General features: G+C 43.9%; 1 protein-coding gene across 1 annotated transcript in view; it reads right to left on the reverse strand.

Annotated features, from left to right (window-relative positions):
* PHYHIPL (phytanoyl-CoA 2-hydroxylase interacting protein like) overlaps nucleotides 1–3,561 on the reverse strand; it is a 234,731-nt gene extending 231,170 nt beyond the window's left edge. Inside the window, exon 1 of the mRNA XM_082268255.1 lies at nucleotides 3,060–3,561. Within this exon, the coding sequence (XP_082124381.1) occupies nucleotides 3,060–3,165 (106 nt within the window). The 5' untranslated portion in view covers nucleotides 3,166–3,561. The remainder of the gene's footprint in view (nucleotides 1–3,059) is intronic.
* Between the last annotated feature and the right edge of the window lie 18,221 nt (nucleotides 3,562–21,782).

Genomic DNA, 21,782 nt, shown 5'->3' on the forward strand with positions numbered 1-21,782 from the left:
TTTTTACCAATTAATTTTGACGTTTTTAACATGCTCGGAGGTAAAACAAATCACAGCTAGAAATATAGAAGATGCCAAAGCGGATTTTTTTTTTTTTATAGGTAAATGCTCTGGACCTGTGTTTATCAACTAGGGTGCCACGAAAACTGGTCCTAATTTGCCTTTATAAGCATCATGAGTTGCCATGCTGCAAAAGGCCTGGCCTCCAGCACCATTACAATCAATGAAACTCTAGGGCACAGGTGTCAAACTGCAGACCTCCAGTTGTTTCCAAACTACAAGTCCCATGATGCATTGCACGGCTGACAGTTACAAGCATGACTCCCATGCATGTTGGGACTTGTAGTTCTGTGACAGCTTAACAGCTTGAGGGCCACAGTTTGACAGCCCTGCTCTAGGGCAAGGATGCAAAGTGTTGTTTTTTGCTATGGTCACAGCAAACTTTCCTGCATCATGGCGATGCATAACTCATCCAGGGCAAGTGGCATTCGGGGACACCACCAGAATTCAGGAGAAGATGGAATTCTTCCTCCTCTAGACCTCCTCCACTAAATGCCCTCTGTCCCACTGCTGGAGCCAAAACGTAGGGCTCTGATAGGACTGTGTGATTTGGGGGCTTGTGTGACATTGGGGCTCTGATAAGATGGGGGTACTCATGTATAGGGAGGCCTCTGATGTACAGGGATGACTAATTTGATGGGGGGCAGTCATCTATGGGGGGGGCCTCTGACATGAAGAGGTGACTGACATGATGGGAGGACCTCTACTTTACTTTATCAAGGCACTTGTTTATTGCTCCAGGCTCAGATTTGCTATTGATAAGAAGCATTTATGTTTTTACATTTTAGATTGGGATGCCTCAGGATTTTGCATACTTTTAAAGGGTGCTACAACTGAAAAAAAAAGTTGAGAAATGCTGCCCTAGATCTTACTTCACTACTCAGTTAGCATATTGCCTAAAGAAGAATAGACTTCACAATCACTGAAAGAAGGGTGAAAAAAGCTAGCCATGGAACAAGCATCTAAGAAAACAAGTTAGCAATGGCAGCTCCTAAATTTATATTCTGACAGAAAGCACAAAGAGTGACTGTGGATAGTTTTCCAGAATAACCAATCACGTTAAATCTATTAGCACCAAAACTGTTAAATGTAAAATTGCTGATTGGCTGTCATATGTAGTAGAACATCCCTATTCATTGCATCAGGTTATGAGATAAACCCCTCAGACTTTGAGGTGTGAACATGCAAATAAGAAACAATTACAACATACTATTGATTTTCTGCCACAACTGTTTACATGATCTGAAAAACAACCTGCAGTTTAAAACTGTAGCATCTTGTGACAGCTTTCATTTGATTATATACAAAACATTGAAGCAATTGTGTTTTTATCATGCAATGCAGAAACAAAAGACCAAAGCAGGTCTGTCCAAAGCTAGCAGGCTTGCTGCTGAGCAGAGCAAACATTTTATTGTTTAGGTAGAGAGAAATCAATACCTTTTACAGCTATAATTACCATCCTCTAAAAATACCCATCCAATTGAAAACCTGCAATAGTTAAATACTTTTTTTTTGCATAATGTTATACATATAAATTAAACAAAAGGTTGAGCCACTAAGCAAAGTTATGTGGTTACTAGAACCACAAACCTCTGAGTGGGTCGACTATAAAAAGTATGATTGATAACAAATTTGTAAATATGTGTAAATATTGCATAGTCCCATAGAAATCGGCACCCACACAATAGCTTTATACCACCTGCTTTTCTAACTGTAAGAGTAAATATGGCGGTGAGAGCCTGATCACTTTCCATTAATGCCCTTGCTGTTTGCTGGCTCTGAGTTAGGCACTAAACAAAAATGACACTGCATTAAATGGTTTTCACAGAGCTGCCACTGCATGTTATGTAGAAAGACCATGAATTCTGTAGCAATCTAAAGTCTGTTAGAGAAAATTTGGAACCATTTATTGCATATACCCTGCATTGCACTGTCATTTAGGTTTCCTTTCTTAGAAAATGCGTTATCTGAAAACTTCACTCTTATATCAGCAATACAAAACCAAAATCAGTCATTCAATTTAGATAGGCTACTCTATAATTCAGTACTTCCAATCATAGCATCCATGACTACAACATTTTCAGAATTATGTATTGTAAAACAGGAAAAAGACACAGCATTTAATGAGATGACTGCATTAAATGTCCTAAACTCAATAGAAAATCACACACAAGGTCTAAATCAGGTGTGCACAACCTGCACCACAGGGCCCCATATTCCCTTTCAGAATAAATTTACTCTTGTCCCCAGGTTATCAGATATGCCATCATTCTATTCTGTCCTGTTTTTAGGTCTAAATGCCAAGGGCGAACGGTTACGGGTCCCCGAATAATAGGGGAATACCATTGAGGGCCCACTGGTTGGCACCACTGCTCTGAGAACAATGATTGTACTATAGACTCAGCTTGCCATGCAGGTGTGTCAGGGAGGCTCACAAGTCTGCCATTGCACCAATGAATGAAATGCTTCATGTAGTAACAAATGTGCTACTCACATAGCATCACCCATTGTGGGACTGTGCAAGAAATACATATTCATTGCAATCTGGACGCCTGCTTTCCTGAACACTGGCAAACTTGTTGGGAAGCATTTGTATGTGTGAGGCTGTAGGAGAAGGAGAGCCAGCTCAGTGCAGATGCTGAGCACAAATATTTGACTGGGAGCCCAGAATCCTGGAGCTTCATCTGTCCATGGTGCTGAAACTGCAACGTGCTGCCTAGGAGCCCCCCCACCCTACGCCCCCCATCACAGTCTATTTTACAACCATATAGTATAGGGATCAATGACATGAGAACAATAAAAGGCAAGGCAATGATGGCAATGCACAGGAGGCTTCAGATGTGTAGAATGTAGGAGCACAGAGCCATGGGTTAGCAGCGCTGCATGCTGTACACTGACACTGCTGCAATGCAAATCACCTCCAGGAACAAGAAGGGAATCAATGGCTCTGTATTACATGCAATGTGCCTTTTTGTTGGATGCAAAGGACAAGCTCTTACCGTCCCTCTCACACAGCTGAATGGACTCCAGGCTCAGGTTCTTGATCATCTCCTCGCAGGGGCTGTTAGGGCTGTTGATGTGTTGGCTCAGGCGTGGTACCTCCATGTTGGCTCTGCGGCTCGGGTGTGCTGTGTAATGCGGGTGCTTCCCTTGCAGTACCGGGCTCTGGCTGGGAGAGGAGGAGAAGGCGGTGTCCAGGCTGCTCGCCGCTCTGGGTGGCTCTTACATGAGCAGCGAGAAGAAGAAGAAGGAGCGTCACAGGCACGGCACACGCTGATCTCAAGGCAGACAGACAGACAGAGAGGAAAAAAAAACGGGGGGTGGGTGGGGGCAGAATTCAGGTCCAAAAGAGCTGATCGGTAGTGGTGTGCCAGTCCTCCTCCCCGTCCATGGAGGGGGCACCGTGCACCCAGCCACCTCTTATGTAATAGCTAAAGCAGCTCGCTCACACACATCACACACGGCTCCCTCGGTGCGCCGGCAATCACATAGCTTCCATGGGGAGATTTAGCTAGACAAATAAGAGACTAGGGAGCAGCAGATGAAAGGGATGCACAGGAACACTGCTCTGCTCTGCCTGGGGTCCATTTTCTGCCTCATTCCCAATTCATTCATATTAAAAAGTCTCAGCTTTATTGTCGCATTTGTTTACTAGAGAGGCTACATTGTTCCAATGTTCTGTCTCATTTCGAGGTGGTCAGATTGGAAGGCTTGAACGCTTACTCAAAGACCACAATTCTTATTTTAGAAGATTCGGGATTCATAGAGCACCAATAGTTTATGCAGCATACAAAATTGAGGGAGACCATACAAATACAATTTAATACAGGTGGGTTCAGAGGGCCCTGATTGTGAAAGCTTACATAGAATAAAATGTAGATTTTATTGGAATAAGAAGAAAGGGGGTACTTCATGAACCCCATTTCTTTATGGGATGGTGGCAAGTGCATTTAAAGGACCAAATTTAAAAAAAAAAAAAAAAAAGGGGGTTTTTATTATATCATTTAAAGTATAAGCTGGCTAGTAAGCTTCTGAGGTATTGAACTTTTGACCTAGGTCATTTGGGTTTTGAACTTCCCGCCTATTCTTTCAGTGTGTATCCAGGCAGTTTGAATCAATAGGGGTCCTTCCCGCCTTTTCTTTAGCTATCACTGGGCAGTTTAGCGCGGGGAGGGTCATCTCCCGCTCAATTAGCCCGCTCTTTGGCCAGAAATCCAGTTTTTTCTGGTTCTAGTAGGACTATTTATACAGGTGGCCGCGGGGCTCCGGGTCACTTTCCTACCTCAGGACGTTCTGTCAAGATCCCTGGCATGAGTCTTCTGCGTCAATTGATTGAGAAGGCTGGCGGAGCCGGCGGAGAGGAATGGGTCCGGAGGTGTCTCGCTTTGCCCATTCAAGAAGAGCTCCCATCATTATCAGCATCTTCGGAGCCACCTGGGACAGCTTCGGCGGACGTGGAGAGGGTCCCCCCGGAGGTTCCGAGCGCAGGAGAAGATGCGTCTTACCCGGTGGATGTCGTCCGTAGAAGGTCCGGGTCAGCGCACATGCGCAGTACGATTGCTTCGGTCACGTCCGGCCCGGAAGACGTCGCGTCAAAACGGAGAAGGTTGCCCCGGAAGAGGTATTCTCCGGTCACCGGAAGAGCTCCGCGGTTGGCTACTCAAGGTTCGCCCGGAAGAAGACGAAGAGGTCGGAGGTCGTCGCCTTACCATCCGGAGTCGACGGTGGAGCGGAACTCATCCCCCGGGCGCATGGCGGCAGAACGGAACTCGTCCCTCGGGCGCAGGTCGGCGCCGAGCTCACCCCTCAGGCGCAGGACGGCGCCGAGCTCTCCTCACGGGTGCAGGCCAGCACTGAATTCACCCCCCGGGCGCAGGGCGGCGCCGGTCAGAGCGGGAGCAGAGCGGCAGGGAACAGCCGACACATCAAGGAGCGGGATGGACGCATCCTTCCAGGAGGAAGCGACGCCGGCACAGGTCCCGGGTGAGTCCGCTACCCAACATTCCATGGTCACTATGATGGCTAGCATCCTACAGGAATTCAAATCCCTCACCAGCCAGTTTAGGAAAGAGTCTGCCCCCAGAGATGCAGCAGAGGTTTGGGTGGCCCCTTTTACCGAAGATCCTCCACTTAGTCAGCCATCAGCTTTTGAGTTGGCTCAGAGCCAAAACCTGCCTGAGACCTGCTTAAAGGAATCTCTAGTGTGCGAGGTTTCTCCCCTCAGTTTTCATATCTCAGATAGCATTAAAGAAAAAATATGGCAGGAAGCTTTTATTGACATTCTGTCTTTGCTTCCTTCAACCAAGGAGTTTATGTCTAAGGCTGACAAAAAGGAGGAGGATGATAGGAAAAGGCCTATCACTAGATCCTTTAATAACTGGCTTCAGGCGTTTTTGATCTATGCTAGTATTTTGTGTGAAAAATACCCTCAAAAGAGCATAGGTTTATTCCAGCACATTGACATCGTGCTGGAAGCCTATAAAAATTTTGGGGGTTCCGCCTGGTATTCCTATGATGTTGCCTTTCGGCAAAAATTGGCGGTTCAACCTTCATTGAAATGGGGGGTTAAGGAGGTGAGCTTGTGGTTGGATTTATTTTTGCCTCAGCGGTCCTTTCAGCCCAGGCAGCCTAACACCACGCAACAGCCTAATTTACAGTCCTTTCGGAAAGGCATCTGTTTCAACTTTAACGAAACAGTTTGCAAGTGGCCAGGCACTTGCAAGTTCAAACATGAATGCGCCTTCTGTTCAGGGGCCCATCCATTGTTTAAATGTTTCAAGAGGATGTCTATCGCACAACAACCTGGAGGATTGCAGAAAGGCCCCCACGCCAGTGAAACTGGCAGAAATGCTCCCGTGGCTACTCAAATATCCAAATCGGGAGAAGGCTCGCTTGTTAATTGACGGCTTTGCCTTTGGTTTTGTGTTACCTTCTTTTAAAGGTAAGGGCTGTGTCATCCACAATAACTTAAAATCTGTAGATGGTTTAAAAGAAATTGTTGCGGAAAAAATTCTGTCAGAAATTGCTTTGGGCAGGTTCGCTGGTCCTTTCTCAGTCCCCCCTTTTATTAATTTTAGAATATCCCCATTAGGTATAGTCCAGAAAAAAGAGCCCAACACATATAGATTAATTCATCATCTGTCCTACCCATTAGATAATTCCCTTAATGATGACATTAGTGACAATTTGTCGTCAGTTAAATATGCTACATTTGAGGACGCTCTAGATAAGTTGAGGTCAGCTGGGAAGGGTGCCCTTCTAGCCAAAGCAGACATTAAATCAGCCTTTAGACTTTTGCCCATACATCCTAGCTCATTCAATTCGTTAGGTTTTTATTTTAACAACAAATTTTATTATGATAAATGTCTCCCGATGGGATGCTCTCTATCTTGTTTTCTTTTTGAGAGTTTCTCAACTTTTTTAGAATGGGTAGTGTCTCAGTTGACGGGATCTCATTCAATGGTTCACTATTTGGATGATTTTTTGTTTATTGGGCCTCCCTCTTCCTCTTTATGTTTATTTTTACTTCATACGTTTATGCAAGTTTGTGATCTTTTTGGGGTCCCACTGGCCCTAGACAAGACTGTTTTTCCTTCCACATCATTGGTTTTCCTAGGTATAACTATCGATGCAGTGAGGATGGAATTTAGGCTCCCGGAGGACAAGTTGGATAAACTGCGCAGAGCTCTTCTCACCACTATTCGACGGAAAAAGGTTTGCTTGAAGGATTTGCAATCTTTGCTAGGTCTCTTAGCATTTGCGTCCAGGATAATTCCGATGGGTAAAGTATTCTCCAGGAGAATTTATTCTGCCATTTCAGGTTTAAAGTCCCCTTCATCACACGTGCGTATTACAGCGGATCTGAGAGAAGATTTACTTGTGTGGTCTCATTTTCTTCTCTTTTTTAATGGCGCTTCCGTCTGGCAGGAACGTTTCATCCTAGATGAGGAGTTCTTGTTATTTACGGATGCCGCTGGTTCAAAGGGCTTTGCTTCCATTTGGGGCAAGCACTGGTGCGCTGCACCGTGGTGCAACAAATGGATCAGAGCAGGATATGTCCGGAATATAGTTCTACTAGAGCTATTTCCCATAGTAGTGGCACTGGACCTGTGGGGCTGTCAATTTGTAAATAAATGCATAATGGTAAGGACTGACAACAAGGGCGTGCTTTTTGCAATCAACTGCTTGTCTTCCAAGTCGCCGCCCGTTACCATTATGTTAAGGTATTTGGTAGCTAAATGTTTACGTTACAATATTTGGCTAAAAGCGTCTTTTGTGCCTGGGAAGTCTAACACACTGGCAGATTGTCTGTCTCGTTTCCAGATGGAACGCTTTTTTCATCTGTGGCCGGAGGCAGACAAGACTGGACATCCTTGCCCTGCACACCTTTGGGAATTGATCTGACTAGCATAGTTGAAAACATTGAAGGATCTCTGGCGCCATCGACTCTAGCTGGATATCAATCAGCTTGGTGGCAGTGGTCTCAGCATCTTGGGATGTTCAACTTGCAGTCGGATTTCTTTTCTGAAGGCGCACTTCTATCTTTTTTAGATTCTTTGTTCAAGAAACATTTGTCTTGGTCGCATGTCAACAAGATCTTGGCAGGTGTTTCCTTTTTTAATAAGGTCAGAGGTTATCCAGCATGTTTATCTTTTTTCTCTGTGCGGCAAGCACTAAAGGGCTATAGGAAACGACATTTTAGGAGGGATGACAGGCAACCCATTTCCTTGGAGTTATTGTCAAAATTGTGCACGGCTTTAAGGGAGGTTTGCTTTTCATCTTATGAGGTAACGTTATTTAAAGCTGCGTTTTCAGTGATGTTTTTCGCAGCACTCAGGATTTCTGAGCTGCTGCCTGATACGAGATTAGGTTTTCCAGGTTTAAAATGTCACGACATTAAATTTTCTGCAACAGGTGTTTCCATTTTTTTGTCCCGTTCTAAAACGGATCAATTAGGTTTGGGTAGGAGTATTATTTTACACGAACTTAAGGATTCAGCTATGTGCCCAGTTAAGCTTCTAAAGGAGCTGTTAGCTAAACGGCCAATTTTGAATGATGTGCTATTTATTCACGCTTCTGGAAAGTTTCTGTCCAGGTACCAATTCAGTGCAGTATTGGGTATGTGTTTAAAAGCCCTGAATTTGGACACTGCAAAAATAACCTCTCACTCATTCCGCATCGGAGCAGCCTCTGAGGCGACTAGATTAGGCTTAGATGTTGCAACGGTGAAGCAGATTGGTAGATGGGCTTCAGATTCTTACAAGTCTTATATTCGCCCTAATCCTTTTGTTTAACTTTCAGGTCAGCAAATCGTGATTTGGATCCTAGGTCACTCATTCGTTCACTGGGCTCAAAAGAGGGCGAAGATGAGAGTGTATTCTGAAAACCTGGGATTGGACGAGCAAACGTATAAGGTTTTTTGGTTTAGTAAAAGGGGTATGCTCTGGGCAGAACTGACCCTTTTTATTTCTAAGTTGCAAGGTGTCACTCCATCCCCTAATGTAATTATTTTCCATTTAGGCGGGAACGACCTAGGGAAGTTCAAAACTCTGGATCTTATTTTCAGGATTAGGGACGATCTTGTTAGCATTCAAGCTATTTTTCCTACAGCACAGTTAGTTTTTTCGGAAGTTATCCCGCGTTTAATCTTCTTCAAATATCATAGTTTGAGGCAAATGGAAAGGATGAGAAAGCGGCTGAATAGGGGGCTTTCAAAATTGTTTGTCAAAATAGGAATCCTGCCTTATAGGCATTTTGAACTTGAGGGTGGTTTAGCTGGTCTCTACCGAAAGGACGGCATACATTTGTCAGACATCGGTCTAGACATTTTTAACAACAATTTAGGCTCCTGTATAGAAATGGCCGCGAGTGGGGTGTGTGGGGACAGGCGGAAATTTTCCGCCTGTCTTATGGATAATGGCTGTAAAGTTTAAGTCAGGTGGTCAACCCGAGCCGTATGGCTGGGTTGATATTTTATGTGATACGAAGTTTTTAATGTCAAAAAGTCTGAAGTTTTATTTATTGTAATTCAAGCCATTAATTAAAGCAGCCGCGGCCTTTATCTCCAAACAATGCCTAGCGTTTTTATTTATTTATTTATATTTATTATGTTAGCTAAGTTATTTATGTAAGGTAAATCTTGCCTGCCATTCCCATAAGAAGAAAGGGGGTACTTCATGAACCCCATTTCTTTATGGGATGGTGGCAAGTGCATTTAAAGGACCAAATTTAAAAAAAAAAAAAAAAAAGGGGGTTTTTATTATATCATTTAAAGTATAAGCTGGCTAGTAAGCTTCTGAGGTATTGAACTTTTGACCTAGGTCATTTGGGTTTTGAACTTCCCGCCTATTCTTTCAGTGTGTATCCAGGCAGTTTGAATCAATAGGGGTCCTTCCCGCCTTTTCTTTAGCTATCACTGGGCAGTTTAGCGCGGGGAGGGTCATCTCCCGCTCAATTAGCCCGCTCTTTGGCCAGAAATCCAGTTTTTTCTGGTTCTAGTAGGACTATTTATACAGGTGGCCGCGGGGCTCCGGGTCACTTTCCTACCTCAGGACGTTCTGTCAAGATCCCCCTCCCTCCCTCCCCTTTTGGTTGTCGCGGCCACGCTAATAATTAATTGGCTATAACGATCGCCCTAGCGGAGTGCTAGGGTGGATGAAATTTAATTGTTTAAAGTTTTTATGTGGATAATGGCTGTAAAGTTTAAGTCAGGTGGTCAACCCGAGCCGTATGGCTGGGTTGATATTTTATGTGATACGAAGTTTTTAATGTCAAAAAGTCTGAAGTTTTATTTATTGTAATTCAAGCCATTAATTAAAGCAGCCGCGGCCTTTATCTCCAAACAATGCCTAGCGTTTTTATTTATTTATTTATATTTATTATGTTAGCTAAGTTATTTATGTAAGGTAAATCTTGCCTGCCATTCCCATACATTTATATTAGGCTGTAGGATTATAGTGGGCTCCCATGTATCAGCACCAATAGTTTATGCAGCATACAACATTGAGGGAGACAATACAAATACAATGTAATACAGGTGGGTTCAGAGGGCCCCGATTGTGAAAGCTTACATAGAATAAAATGTACATTTTATTAGAATACATTTATATTAGGCTCCCATGTATCAGCACCAATAGTTTATGCAGCATACAAAATCAAGGGAGACCATACAGATACAATTTAATACAGGTGGGTTCAGAGGGCCCCGATTGTGAAAGCTTACATAGAATAAAATGTAGATTTTATTAGCATATGGAGAAAATGGGGTTTTTATAACCCTACATTTTCTTTATGGGATGGGAGCAGGTTTTGAATGAATTAAATTTTAATATAAGTCAGGATAGGGTTTCTTAGTCTTAGTCTGTCAATATTGGTTAAGGTCAGGCTGAACTTTTGACCTGGGCTACCTCAGATTCAAGTTTCCCGCTCAGAATAGCTAGGTCTCTGGGCAGTTTTGGAAGTTTTTTCTGGTTTCCCGCTCTGGGAGCAGTATCTCCGGGCAGATTAGCTCGTGGAGCCCGGCTCCCGCCCGAATCTTCCCGCTCTTGGGGGCTAACCAGCCCCAGCCAGTCTCAAACTAGGGCTATTTAAGGGTGACTGCGGGGCTCAGAGTCACTTCATCACCCCAGGAGCTATCAGGACTGTTCTCTTCCCCCCCCCCCCCAATTTAAAAAAAAAAAATTTTAGTTTGTCGTGGCCAGTTTGTAAATTATTTGACTTATTGCTGTCGCCTTGGCTAAAGTGCTCGGGTGGATGTTATTGTTTTGATTTGAATATTGAGATGTTTGGAAAATGTTGGTTGTTAAAAAAATAAAAAAGACTTTTGGAAATAAAATAAATTTTAATGTTATTTATTGTCAGCCCGAGCCGTGGGGCTGGGCTGGTTCTGGACGTTTTTAAGTGATTTCTAAATAAAGTCTAAAGTATGTTCTATTATTTTAATGTTAAAAGTCAATAATAAAAAACAGCCGTGGCCTTTGTCCAAACCGTTTTATTTGTCTGGTGTTATTTATTTATTTATTTATTATATTTTAATATGCTATAAGGTTATTTATGTAGTAAGAAGGACATCCTGCTTCCCATTCCCATACATTTATATTAGGCTGTAGGATTATAGTGGGCTCCCATGTATCAGCACCAATAGTTTATGCAGCATACAACATTGAGGGAGACAATACAAATACAATGCAATACAGGTGGGTTCAGAGGGCCCTGATTGTGAAAGCTTACATAGAATAAAATGTAGGTTTTATTAGAATACATTTATATTAGGCTGTAGGATTATATTGGGCTCCCATGTATCAGGACATAGATGTATATAGGGATCCATTGCATGCTCACTGTTATTGCTACAGTAGGCTATTACTGACTGCCAAGATCAAGGCGAAGGGCCAGAAAGCCATTGATCACCCAAACAACACAGCTGTCTTCTCCAAATACTGCTGTGTAATATTTTTTAAAATCGCTCTCTTAACATTCAAATTTATACAACTTTAATGCCTTAAACGCATGACACATGACACATATACATATATATATACACATACATATATACACATACATATATACATACATACATACATACATACACACACACACACGAATACATATACACACACACTACACTACTGTGCAAAAGGTTTAGGCAGGTGTGAAAAAAAATGCTGTAAACGATTAAGAAAACTTTCAGAAATAGAAGTGTTAATAGGTTATTTTTTATCAATTAAACAAAATGGAAAGTAAATGAACAGAAGAGAAATCAAACCAATATTTGGTGTGACCATCCCTTTGCCTTCAAAACAGCCTCAATTCTTCTAGGTATACTTGCACACCGTTTTTGAAGGATCTTAGCTGGTAGGTTGTTCCAAAACATGGATGAAGGCTGCCTCAAATCCTTCTGTCTCCTTGTAATCACAGACAGACTCCATGATGTTGAGGTCAGGGTGCTTTGGGGGCCAATCATGATTCCGGAACTCTTTGTTTTTCTTTACGCTGAAGATAGTTCTTAATGGAATTGGCTTTTTGTTTGGGGTTGTTGTCTTGCTGCAAACTATATTTAGGGCCAATCACACGCCGCCCTGATGGTATGGCATGATGGATAAACATCTGCCTGTATTTGTCAGCATTAAGGACATCATTGATCCTGACAAAATCTCCAACTCCATTTGCAGAAATGCAGCTCAAAACTTGCAAAGAACCTTCACCATGCTTTACTGTTACCTGCAGACACTCATTGTCCTGCTTTCCAGACCTTCAATAAATGAACTACCTCCTGCTACAGCCAAATATTTCAGATTTTGACTCATCAGTGCAGAGCACCTGCCCCATTTTTCTGCACCCAGACTCTATGGTTTCATGCATAGTTGCGTTCAGGCCTTGAGTCCTGCAGGAACGCATGAGAACAGCGTTCCTGTAATTTTTCCACAGCAGGAGTGCCGTTCTCGTAGGCAGCTGCGTCCTGGTACCCCCCCAACAGAATCCCGGCATCACTTTCTGCTCTGGGATGCCAGGTCGGTAAGCCCAGGCTGTGGGTTCCCGACTTACCATCCCCGAGCATCATTGTGAAGGAACTGAGCTGGCACTAGAAGAATCAGGGCAGATGCTTCCTGTATAGCGCCGGATCCTGTCAAAGGCGGAGTGATACCAAATGTACTCTGCCTGTGACAGGGCTCAGGAGCGATACAGGAAGCAGCGGCTCTGCTCTCTACTGCCGATGCATGCTTCCTCCAGCGTGGCTCCTGTCACACTGATGGTCAGGAACCAGCCAGCAGTACAAGCCAACAGTACCAGCCAGCAATACAAGCTAGCAGTACCGCCAGCCAGCAGCACCCGCCAACAATACATGCAAGCAGTAACCATCAAAAGTACCCGCCAGCAGCACCAGCCAGCAGCACCCGCCAGCAGTTCCCCCACCAGAAGTACCCACCAGCAGCACCAGACAGCAGTATCCGCCAGCAGCACCAAACAGCAGTATCCGCCAGAAGCACCAAACAGCAGTATCCGCCAGCAGCACCAAACAGCAGTATCCGCCAGCAGCACCAGACAGCAGTATCCACCAGAAGTACCAGACAACAGTAACCACCAGAAGTACCAGCGAACAGTTCCCCCACCAGCAGTACACACCAGAAGCACCAGCCAGCAGTACCCACCAGCAGTTCCCCCACCAGCAGTCCCGCCAGCAGTACCAGCCCTAGAGGACAGCTAGGAGCAGCCACCCATCATACCTGCCTGGGGGACAGCAGCAGCCAGCGATACCTGAAATAATCCTGATGAAGAAGTGAAGATTGAGGTCAGTTGAGGTGCAGGTAAACTGCAATGCATCAGTGTGAAAGCAGCCTTAGGCCTCTTTTACATGATCGGTCCGATTGGGTCCACCTGTCTGTCTGGTGGACCCATTCGGACCCTCCATTCACCTCTATAGAGTGGCAGATGTAAATGGACTTGTGTCCATTTACACCCCCCTTTCTCCATTCTGATTCATTTAAAGCAGAAGGTGATCCGTCCCCTTCTGTCTGGGCGGATTGGAAGGCCCATTGAGTAAAGCGCGCTGTGTCCGTGTCTACTCTGCATATGCTGAGTGGACACGGACCTGTCATCTGCCTGCCTTGCTCATTGTGTCCGACGACTGGTTACCAAGTCGCTAAGGTGGCCCTCACACACATTTTGCGAGTTCCCACACATTTTTTCCCAGGACTTGACCCCTGATTGAGCTGCTTAACTTTGTTTTCACGTCAGATGTATAGTTTTTTAGATGCAGTTTTTCCATGAAGACTACTTCTGGACAGACTTCTCAGGACATTAGATGGGTATTCCTGGGTCCCACTGATCTCTGCCAGTTTTGTGCTGATGGCACTACCTGACATCTACCGATGTCTAAGGGAATTAATGGGCCATACACGCTATACAATTGCCTTTAGCTTATTTCCTTTAGATTTACCAGAACCATATAATATGAGGTCAAATCTAAACACTTTAAATTTGTATGCAATCAGGCAGGCCCTTGTACTACATAGTTTAAGGTAAATCTAAAGGAAATCTAACAACAAAAGTTGTATAGTGTGTATCCAGCTTAAGCATGAAGTGTATTTAATCTGCTGCATTAAGTTTCCTTGGACGACCACAGTGTATACAATCCTCAACGTTTTCCGGTCAATGGTGTCCTCAATGCTGAGAAATACAGGAAGAAACGTATCCATCATGCCATACCATCAGGGAGGCGTGTGATTGACCCCAAGTGTATTCTGCACCAAGACAAAAACTGCAAACATACAGCCAATGTCATTAAGAACGATCTTAAGTGTAATGAAGAACAAGGAGACCTGGAAGTGATGGTTTGGCCCCCACAGAGCCCTGAGCTCAATATAATTGAGTCTATCTGGGATTACATAAAGAGACAAAAGGATTGGAGGCAGTTTACATCCACAGAAGATCTTCTTCAGGATGTTTGGAACAACCTACCTGCCAAGTTCCTTATAAAACTGTGAGCACGAGCACTGTGTGTACCTAGAAGAATTGATGCTGGTTTGACATGCAGCAGCACAGCAGCATGTTTTTACTGATAATTTCTAGATGGCTTGCAATTTACACACAGCCCTGTTGATTTGTTTTCCTAGAGTTCAGCTTTAAAGTGTTAGTTCACCTTTTTAGAAAACAATGAATAGGTGAACAAACGCCTTACACTGCCCCCGGTCACTGCTCTACTTACTTCAAGGGATGCTTAGCTGTCAGTGCCCAGCCAGTCAGTCCATAAGTCTGGGGGTTTTGAAATCTACCGTCTTCCTCCCTGTGCAGCACTTCTTCAGGAGAGCCCAGAGGGATTTACTGTGCAGGTCCTGACCAATCAGAACCACTCTGGTCTGTCCCAAAAATGCTGCACAGAGAAGGAGGGAGACAAATGGGGATTTAAAATCCCTGGACTGCTGAATTGGCTGTGCAGAAATGGACAGCTCATTAACCCTAAAAGGGAAGGATAGTGAAGACCAAAAGGGTGGGAAAGTGGGTGGTGTTAATACATTTTTTTGTGTAAAAGGTTAACACTAGCCTAGCTAAACTCAGGAAGAAAAATGTAATATAATGCTACTTGCCAGTCTCTAATTGTAGTGGCTGCATTCATTTTCATATTTGAGGATAAAAAACATTTTTCAGTACAGAAAATACTTGCACTTGATCTTGCAGTAAATGCAGCCCCTGTCACGCCGTAAGGTTTTCTTTAGCAAAATCACTAAATCTGCCCATCCTCTAGATTTAAAAAAAAAAAAAAGCATGAAATATACATGGCTGCACTGCTTTTAAACTCTGACAGCGGGCGTAAGGAGAGGATCCCCTGCTTGCTGTCACAAAGGGGGGATCAGGGGGAGAGGAAGCAGGAACTAGAACACGTTACACGTTCCACCCAAAACTCAAGTGGAACACGTAACATGTTCCAAAAGGTGAATTTATCATTTAACCACTTACCGCAAAGTGACATAGGGCCACGTCGGCAAACTTTGCGGTAGTATACCGGGATGATGTCTCTAGCTAGAGACACCATCCCGGTACCGTGGTTTAGAGCCAACGGTCGGCTTTCCGTCGGTAACGACCGATGCGGCTCGGGAGCCGCTCGATCGTTACCCGGGTGAGCGGGAGGGGACTCCCCCCCCCCCTTCCCGCCGCCTTCCGTGACTTTGCTCGAGGCTCCCGTCCCACTGGGAGCCCCGAGCACCCAGCCGGCACGTCCGCCGGCTGGATGGAGTCCCGATCAATGCCGGAAACGGCTTTGATCGGGTCTCCGATGACGTAACCCGGAGGCGGCGTCCATGATGTCACTTCCGGGTTACTGTGCTGCAAAAGGCGGCAAATTTAAAAAATGGATGTATGCAAAAATGCCGTTTTCGGTGTTTTGCATACATGGAAGTGTAGTGGAGGGGTCTCGGGTCTTTTAGACCCTCGATCCCTCCATAAAGAGTACCTGTCACTGTATATTGGTGTCACAAGGGATGTTTACATTGCTTGTGACAGCAATAAAAGTGATCAGATTTTTTTCTTTTTAAAAAACGGTAATAAAGTTAAAAAAAAATAAAATAAATAGGAAAAAAAAATGTAAAAAAATTTTAGCCGTCACCATTAGCTCGCGCACAAAAAAAAACTTATACGGAAGTCGAGCTGCGAATGAAATCGCTGTTCAAACCACACATGTGAGGTATCGCCGCGATCGCCAGAGTGTGGGCAATAATTAAAAAAAAAGAGCTACACTCTAACTCTAAAGTGGTAACCGTTAAAAAAAATTTAAAGCATCGCCTATTGAGATCTCTATTGACCGAAGTTTGTCGCCATCCCATGGGGGGGCGCAATTTTAAACCGTAACATGTTGGGTATCTATTTACTCGGCGTGACATCATCTTTCACAATATACAAAAAAAAAATGGGCTAACTTTACTGTTTAGTATTTTTTAAATGCAGTGAAATGTGATTTTTTTAAATTTTTCCAAAAAATGGCGTTTTAAAGACCGCTGCGCAAATACATCGTGACAAAAAATATTGCAAATGACCGACATTTTATTCTACAGAGTCTTTGCTAAAAAAAAATATATATAATGTTTGGGGGTTCTAAGTAGTTTTCTAGGAAAAAATACTGGTTTTAAAAAAAAAAGTGTCTTAAATAGGGCTGAGCCCCGGTTCACACTTGTGCGTGTTTCGCATGTAATGTCGGAGCGCACTGCTCCGACATTACATGCGATCGGCTGTGCGGTGCGAGTTTAGCCATACAGTTTGTATGGCTAAATTCGCACCGCAGCCGCACCAAACATGCACAGGGACCCTTTTTGGAAGCCACATCAGGATCGGATTGCACAGCGGTTCACACTTGTGCGATCCGATCCTGTGCGAACTGCACGATCGCACTGCGATATGCGATCAAACTGGGGGTGTCGTTAAGATTACATTGACACCCCCAGCGTATCGCATATGGCAGTGTGAACTGCCGGGGGTGCGTGTGCGATGCGGGAACAGGCTGCGGATTCGCAGCCTTCCCGCACTCGCATAAGTGTGAACCGGACCTGAGGCTTAAGTGGTTAACCTGACCCCTTAGCTCTTAATCCCTAACCCCAACACCGAACCTTAAAGCAAATGTTTTATCAAAATACAGTATCTACTATTGGCAATTATACATTCTCAGTTATTGATCAAGAAAGAAGCACGTAGATGAAGAAAGTAATCCTTATCTGCATAACTGTTCCAGGTTAGGGGCTCAAAACGTTGAAGTAAAAAGGTCAGCTTGACACCAAAACAATGAGTATTGCACAATGAGCAGTCAGCAATTGCAGACTCTAGGTTTCTTGTGGCAAAGGTTTCCTTTAATTTTATGCCCTAATCTTTGATACTAGCAATAACCTACATGAACCCTAGCATAATCTTTAACACTAAATTAACCCCTGAAGGAGAATATTAATGTTCTTTAGCACATAAAACAAAGCGGAGCACTACCCAGCAAGATAGCACCTCTTAAAACTACAGAAAAAAAAAACCTAGAGATGGGGACTAGATGCAATACTCAAAATGGTTACAAATCTTGAAAATACTGCATTGGTTTCTCATCTGGCAAAACCCCACCAGGTTCTGTCTCATGAAACAAAGCATGCAGACTTCAATGACTGTTGTAAATGCATTCTTGTTCCAAGTTTGGGAAAAAAAATAAAGCTACAGATAGCAAGGCAATTTGCATTTTATGAGATAGGCCAGTAATAGAAGCCTGCAATTTTCTCTCATAACAGTTTTTCTTTAAAAAAAGGTGGGCTTTTTTTCATATTGTACTTGAAGCATATATTCTAGACCAATACTATTCTAGCTGAGAGTCATTAAGGGGGGTATATGGAAGGATCAGTCTGCATATTGTTCTGACATCTGCTTGGTTCTGTAGGTTATTGCTCCTTGTGCTTCCTTGCTATCTAAGCAGAGCTGAAGTTTTAGTCTAGAATAATAAACATTTTCAGGGTCAAAAATCAGATCTTAGTCTGAGGTAATAGGTGACTTATTGGAGACTTATCCTTGCAGATCCCTTTCAGAAATCTCAGTGCTGGAATGTTCTGCCTGCATAGTAAGCAGCCAGAGATGTTTTTGCATTAACCACTTCTGGACCGGAAGGATTTGCCCCCTTAATGACCAGGCCATATTTTGTGATTCGGCACTGAGTTATTTTAACAGACAATCGTGCGACCCTGTACCTAAATAAAATTGATGTGATTTTTTTTCCCACAAATAGAGCTTTATTTTCGTGGTATTTACATGTCATTTTTATTTATTATTTTTTTTACTAGTAAAGGCGGTGAGCTGCGATTTTTTGCGGGACTGCGACATTGCGGCAGACAGATTGGACCCCTGACTGACATTTTTGGGGGACCAGTGACATTACTACAGTAATCAGTGCTAAAAATATGCACTGTTACTGTAATAATGACACTGGCAGGGAAGCGGTTAACAGTGTGGGTGATCAAGGCGTTAAATGTGAGCCTAGGGGAGTGATTCTAACTGTGGGGGGGGCGTGGCTTGTGAAATGATCACAGAGACCTGTGTTCCTATATAGAAGGATCACAGGGGCTCTATGACCATTCCAGGGAGAAGAACGGTCAGAGGTGTTTACAACAGCTGACCGTTCATCTCTCTCAATGGGGAACGATCGCAGGTGTCAGGTGGCAATCGGAGTCACCTGCCCGCTGCATCAGCTTCCCCGCTGACGAGCGGGGGCGCACCTCCTGCACACGACCAACATATAGCTACATCGGTTTGCCCAGGAGCGGCTGCCTGCCAAAGTTTAACTGCGGCGGGTGGTCTAAAAGCGGTTAAAACATACAGTCCAGTGATGTGGAATATTTTCATACTTAAGCAAGAACTGTTAAAAAAAACCTAAGAAATTAAAACACAGACAACGCTATTGTACATATAACTTCTGTAGGAGACACACCTATACATGCCCATTGTAACAGGCATCAGCGCAAGCAGGGATACATGATGGGCAAGGATTATTAATATTGGTATGATCTGAAAGTGACAGGTCTGCAGGAGACTAAAGCATAATTCTAGTTAAAGCATCCTAAAAAGGTATGTTAAGTCAAAAGTGTTTCTTTTAGTTTCGACTGGAATGGGGAGTTAGAACCCCTTCCAGGTTTTTCCTGATATTAGGGGCGGGGGTTAGAAAATAATGGTTTGTAGTACAGTAGGGTAAGTCTAAACCCCTTAATTTCTGTCTGTTGTAAATATTTCCTCGCTGTCTGATGAAACGGTCAGCAGGAAGGGAGAATAAATAAGAGATATTGATAGCAGAGACTTGGATAGCAGAAAAAAAAAAACCTGACAGGAGTTCTAATTGTCATTGCTGTATCCAAAACGAGTAAACATTTTTTGGTTTGACATACAGTATACAGACCTTTTGGCTTCTCTGGCAGCCCCTGAAAACAAATAGGCAGGGGCTAGCTGATCTTCTACGCTCTCCCATGCAGACTCTGATTCATCTCTTGGCTGCCACGTTATCTCCAGGTTTATTGACACCCAGCATTAATCAACCCACTTTCTGTGACTCCAGGGTGTCAAAGCTCCACCTTTGGACCAAACCCTAAATTCACATATATGTCAATTGGATGAGTTTTGAACCACATCCGATTGGCATGACGTGAACCAAACCAGCTTTCTATGGAGCCGGTTCACATACGTGCAGGCCGACAGCAGTGCATTAAAAAAAAGAGTCCTGTACGATTTTCAGTCTGGTGAGGTTTTAAGGGTCTTTAAAATTTCACACCTGAACCAGTGAATAAAATCTCACTTGACTACTTTGAAAAATGGCAATGAAACTGGCCCTGCACATATGTTGTGAACCTGGTCTAACAGGAGGAATGCTGCAGAGAATGGGTCTCCTAGCACACCACTCTGACAGGAGTAGTGACATTGTTGTCGCTACACCTGTAACCCTATTGGTGGATGATCTGTAGGAAACACTCGGTAACCAAGCGAATTATCCAAGGTCTCCATAAACAAGCCAGTTGAATTCCTGGATTTGCCTCTTAGGGAGATACAACTCTCACTTTCTGTCCTGGTGGCCATTTTTAAGGGAACATTTTTACCCTTGTCTTTTTGTCTTTGTCCCGTTTTTTTTTTTTTTGGACCAGTGAAAAAGATTCAAAGAGGAAATCTCCCAATGGGGACAACTGTTCTGGTGCAGAGAGTTTACCTCTTATTTCCTGCAGTGTTGTTGTGGAAGTGAGGGGGAATGTCCCCATAGAGGATAAACCAGCAGTAAAAAACAGATCTTCTAACTTTCGGTTTACATTTTTGCAGTAAGTAAGCAGTAAAAATTGAATAGAGTGTCTAACATTTCCCCTCAGTTTAACTCCATGTTCATGATGCTGGATTTAATTCCAGGCACAGGATGCTGGGAGTATGAAGACTGAAAACATCCAGTAGAGGACAGCATTGGAGAAAAGGCGAGCACTGCAGATGAAAGCTGCTTTTCTGTTTTAAATGCCTGGGGGGGGGGGGGCATTAAAAAATCTAAACGCTCATAGTTGGGCTTTGAATTAAATCAGAACCACTAAAAAAACAAAAAAACAAACAAAAAAAAACAACACATTTTCATTGAATGTAGGCAGGGCCGCCATCAGGGGGGTACAGCCAGTACTCCTGTATGGGGCCCAGGCACATAGGGGGGCCCGGACAGCAGGAAGATCAGTAGGATGACAGCATACCTCCCAACCTGGGCAGGACTGTCCTGCTGTACAGAGGCTTTGTCTGGCATAATTCTGGTGATAAATGTTACCTTCTAGCTCAGAAGGACCTGCAGCAGTGGGAACATTTAGAACAGCCAGGGATTGGCTAACAAACCAGCTGGGTGTGCACTATGCAGCCACAATGAGAGACTGCACCTGTCAAATTCATGCTGTGATGTCGGCGTGACTGCTACTCAGACCTGCCCCCTGTGTCAAGCAGCACATGCATAGGGAAGAAGAAGAAGGAAGATATGGCAGCCAGCAACAGAAAGGTAATCATGTAGAAGATGGGGGACCTTTGGGAAAGATAAGGGCAGAGGAGAGGTGTGTGTATGTGTTGCAGAGGTTGTAGCAGCTAGGAAGAGGTGCAGTACAGAGGCATTTACGTACATTCGCTACTATGTAAAGCTTGGTATGGCACTACTCCCGATTTTTAATATTGGCCTCAATGGAGAATCTTGGTCACCTTGGTATAGCACTACTCCCGATTTTTAACATTGGCCTCAATGGAGAATATTGGTCAACTTGGTATGGCACTCCCTATCTAGCACTCTCCTGAACCCTGTGCACTCCAGAACCCTGCATTCTGTATCTATCATTCTCCTGAACGTATTCCTGACCCCTGCACTCTGTACGTAATGCATTCCTGACCCCTGCACTCTGTACGGGGATTGGGTTGTGAATTTGTGGAGGGATTTGGGGGGTTGCGCTATGAGGGGTGATTGGGAGGGATTTCTGCTAGGAAGAGGGATTGGGGGAAGGGGGTGATAATATAATTTTGATATTTTCAAAGGGGGGGGGGACCCTGTCAGGTAGGCTGCATGGGGCCCCAGGATTTCTAGCGGCAGCCCTGAATGTAGCATAGAACGTAAAATTGTAAATTGTAAAAATAGCTTGACTACTGCGAGCAGGTGATTGCTTCTTACAGACACAAATGCAAATTTGCAGTAAGATGAGCAAGCTAAAAACTTTCACATGGATAAGACACATGCT

Source organism: Pelophylax lessonae (genome assembly GCF_965119305.1).
Source record: "Pelophylax lessonae genome assembly, chromosome: 9".
Lineage (NCBI taxonomy): Eukaryota > Metazoa > Chordata > Amphibia > Anura > Ranidae > Pelophylax > Pelophylax lessonae.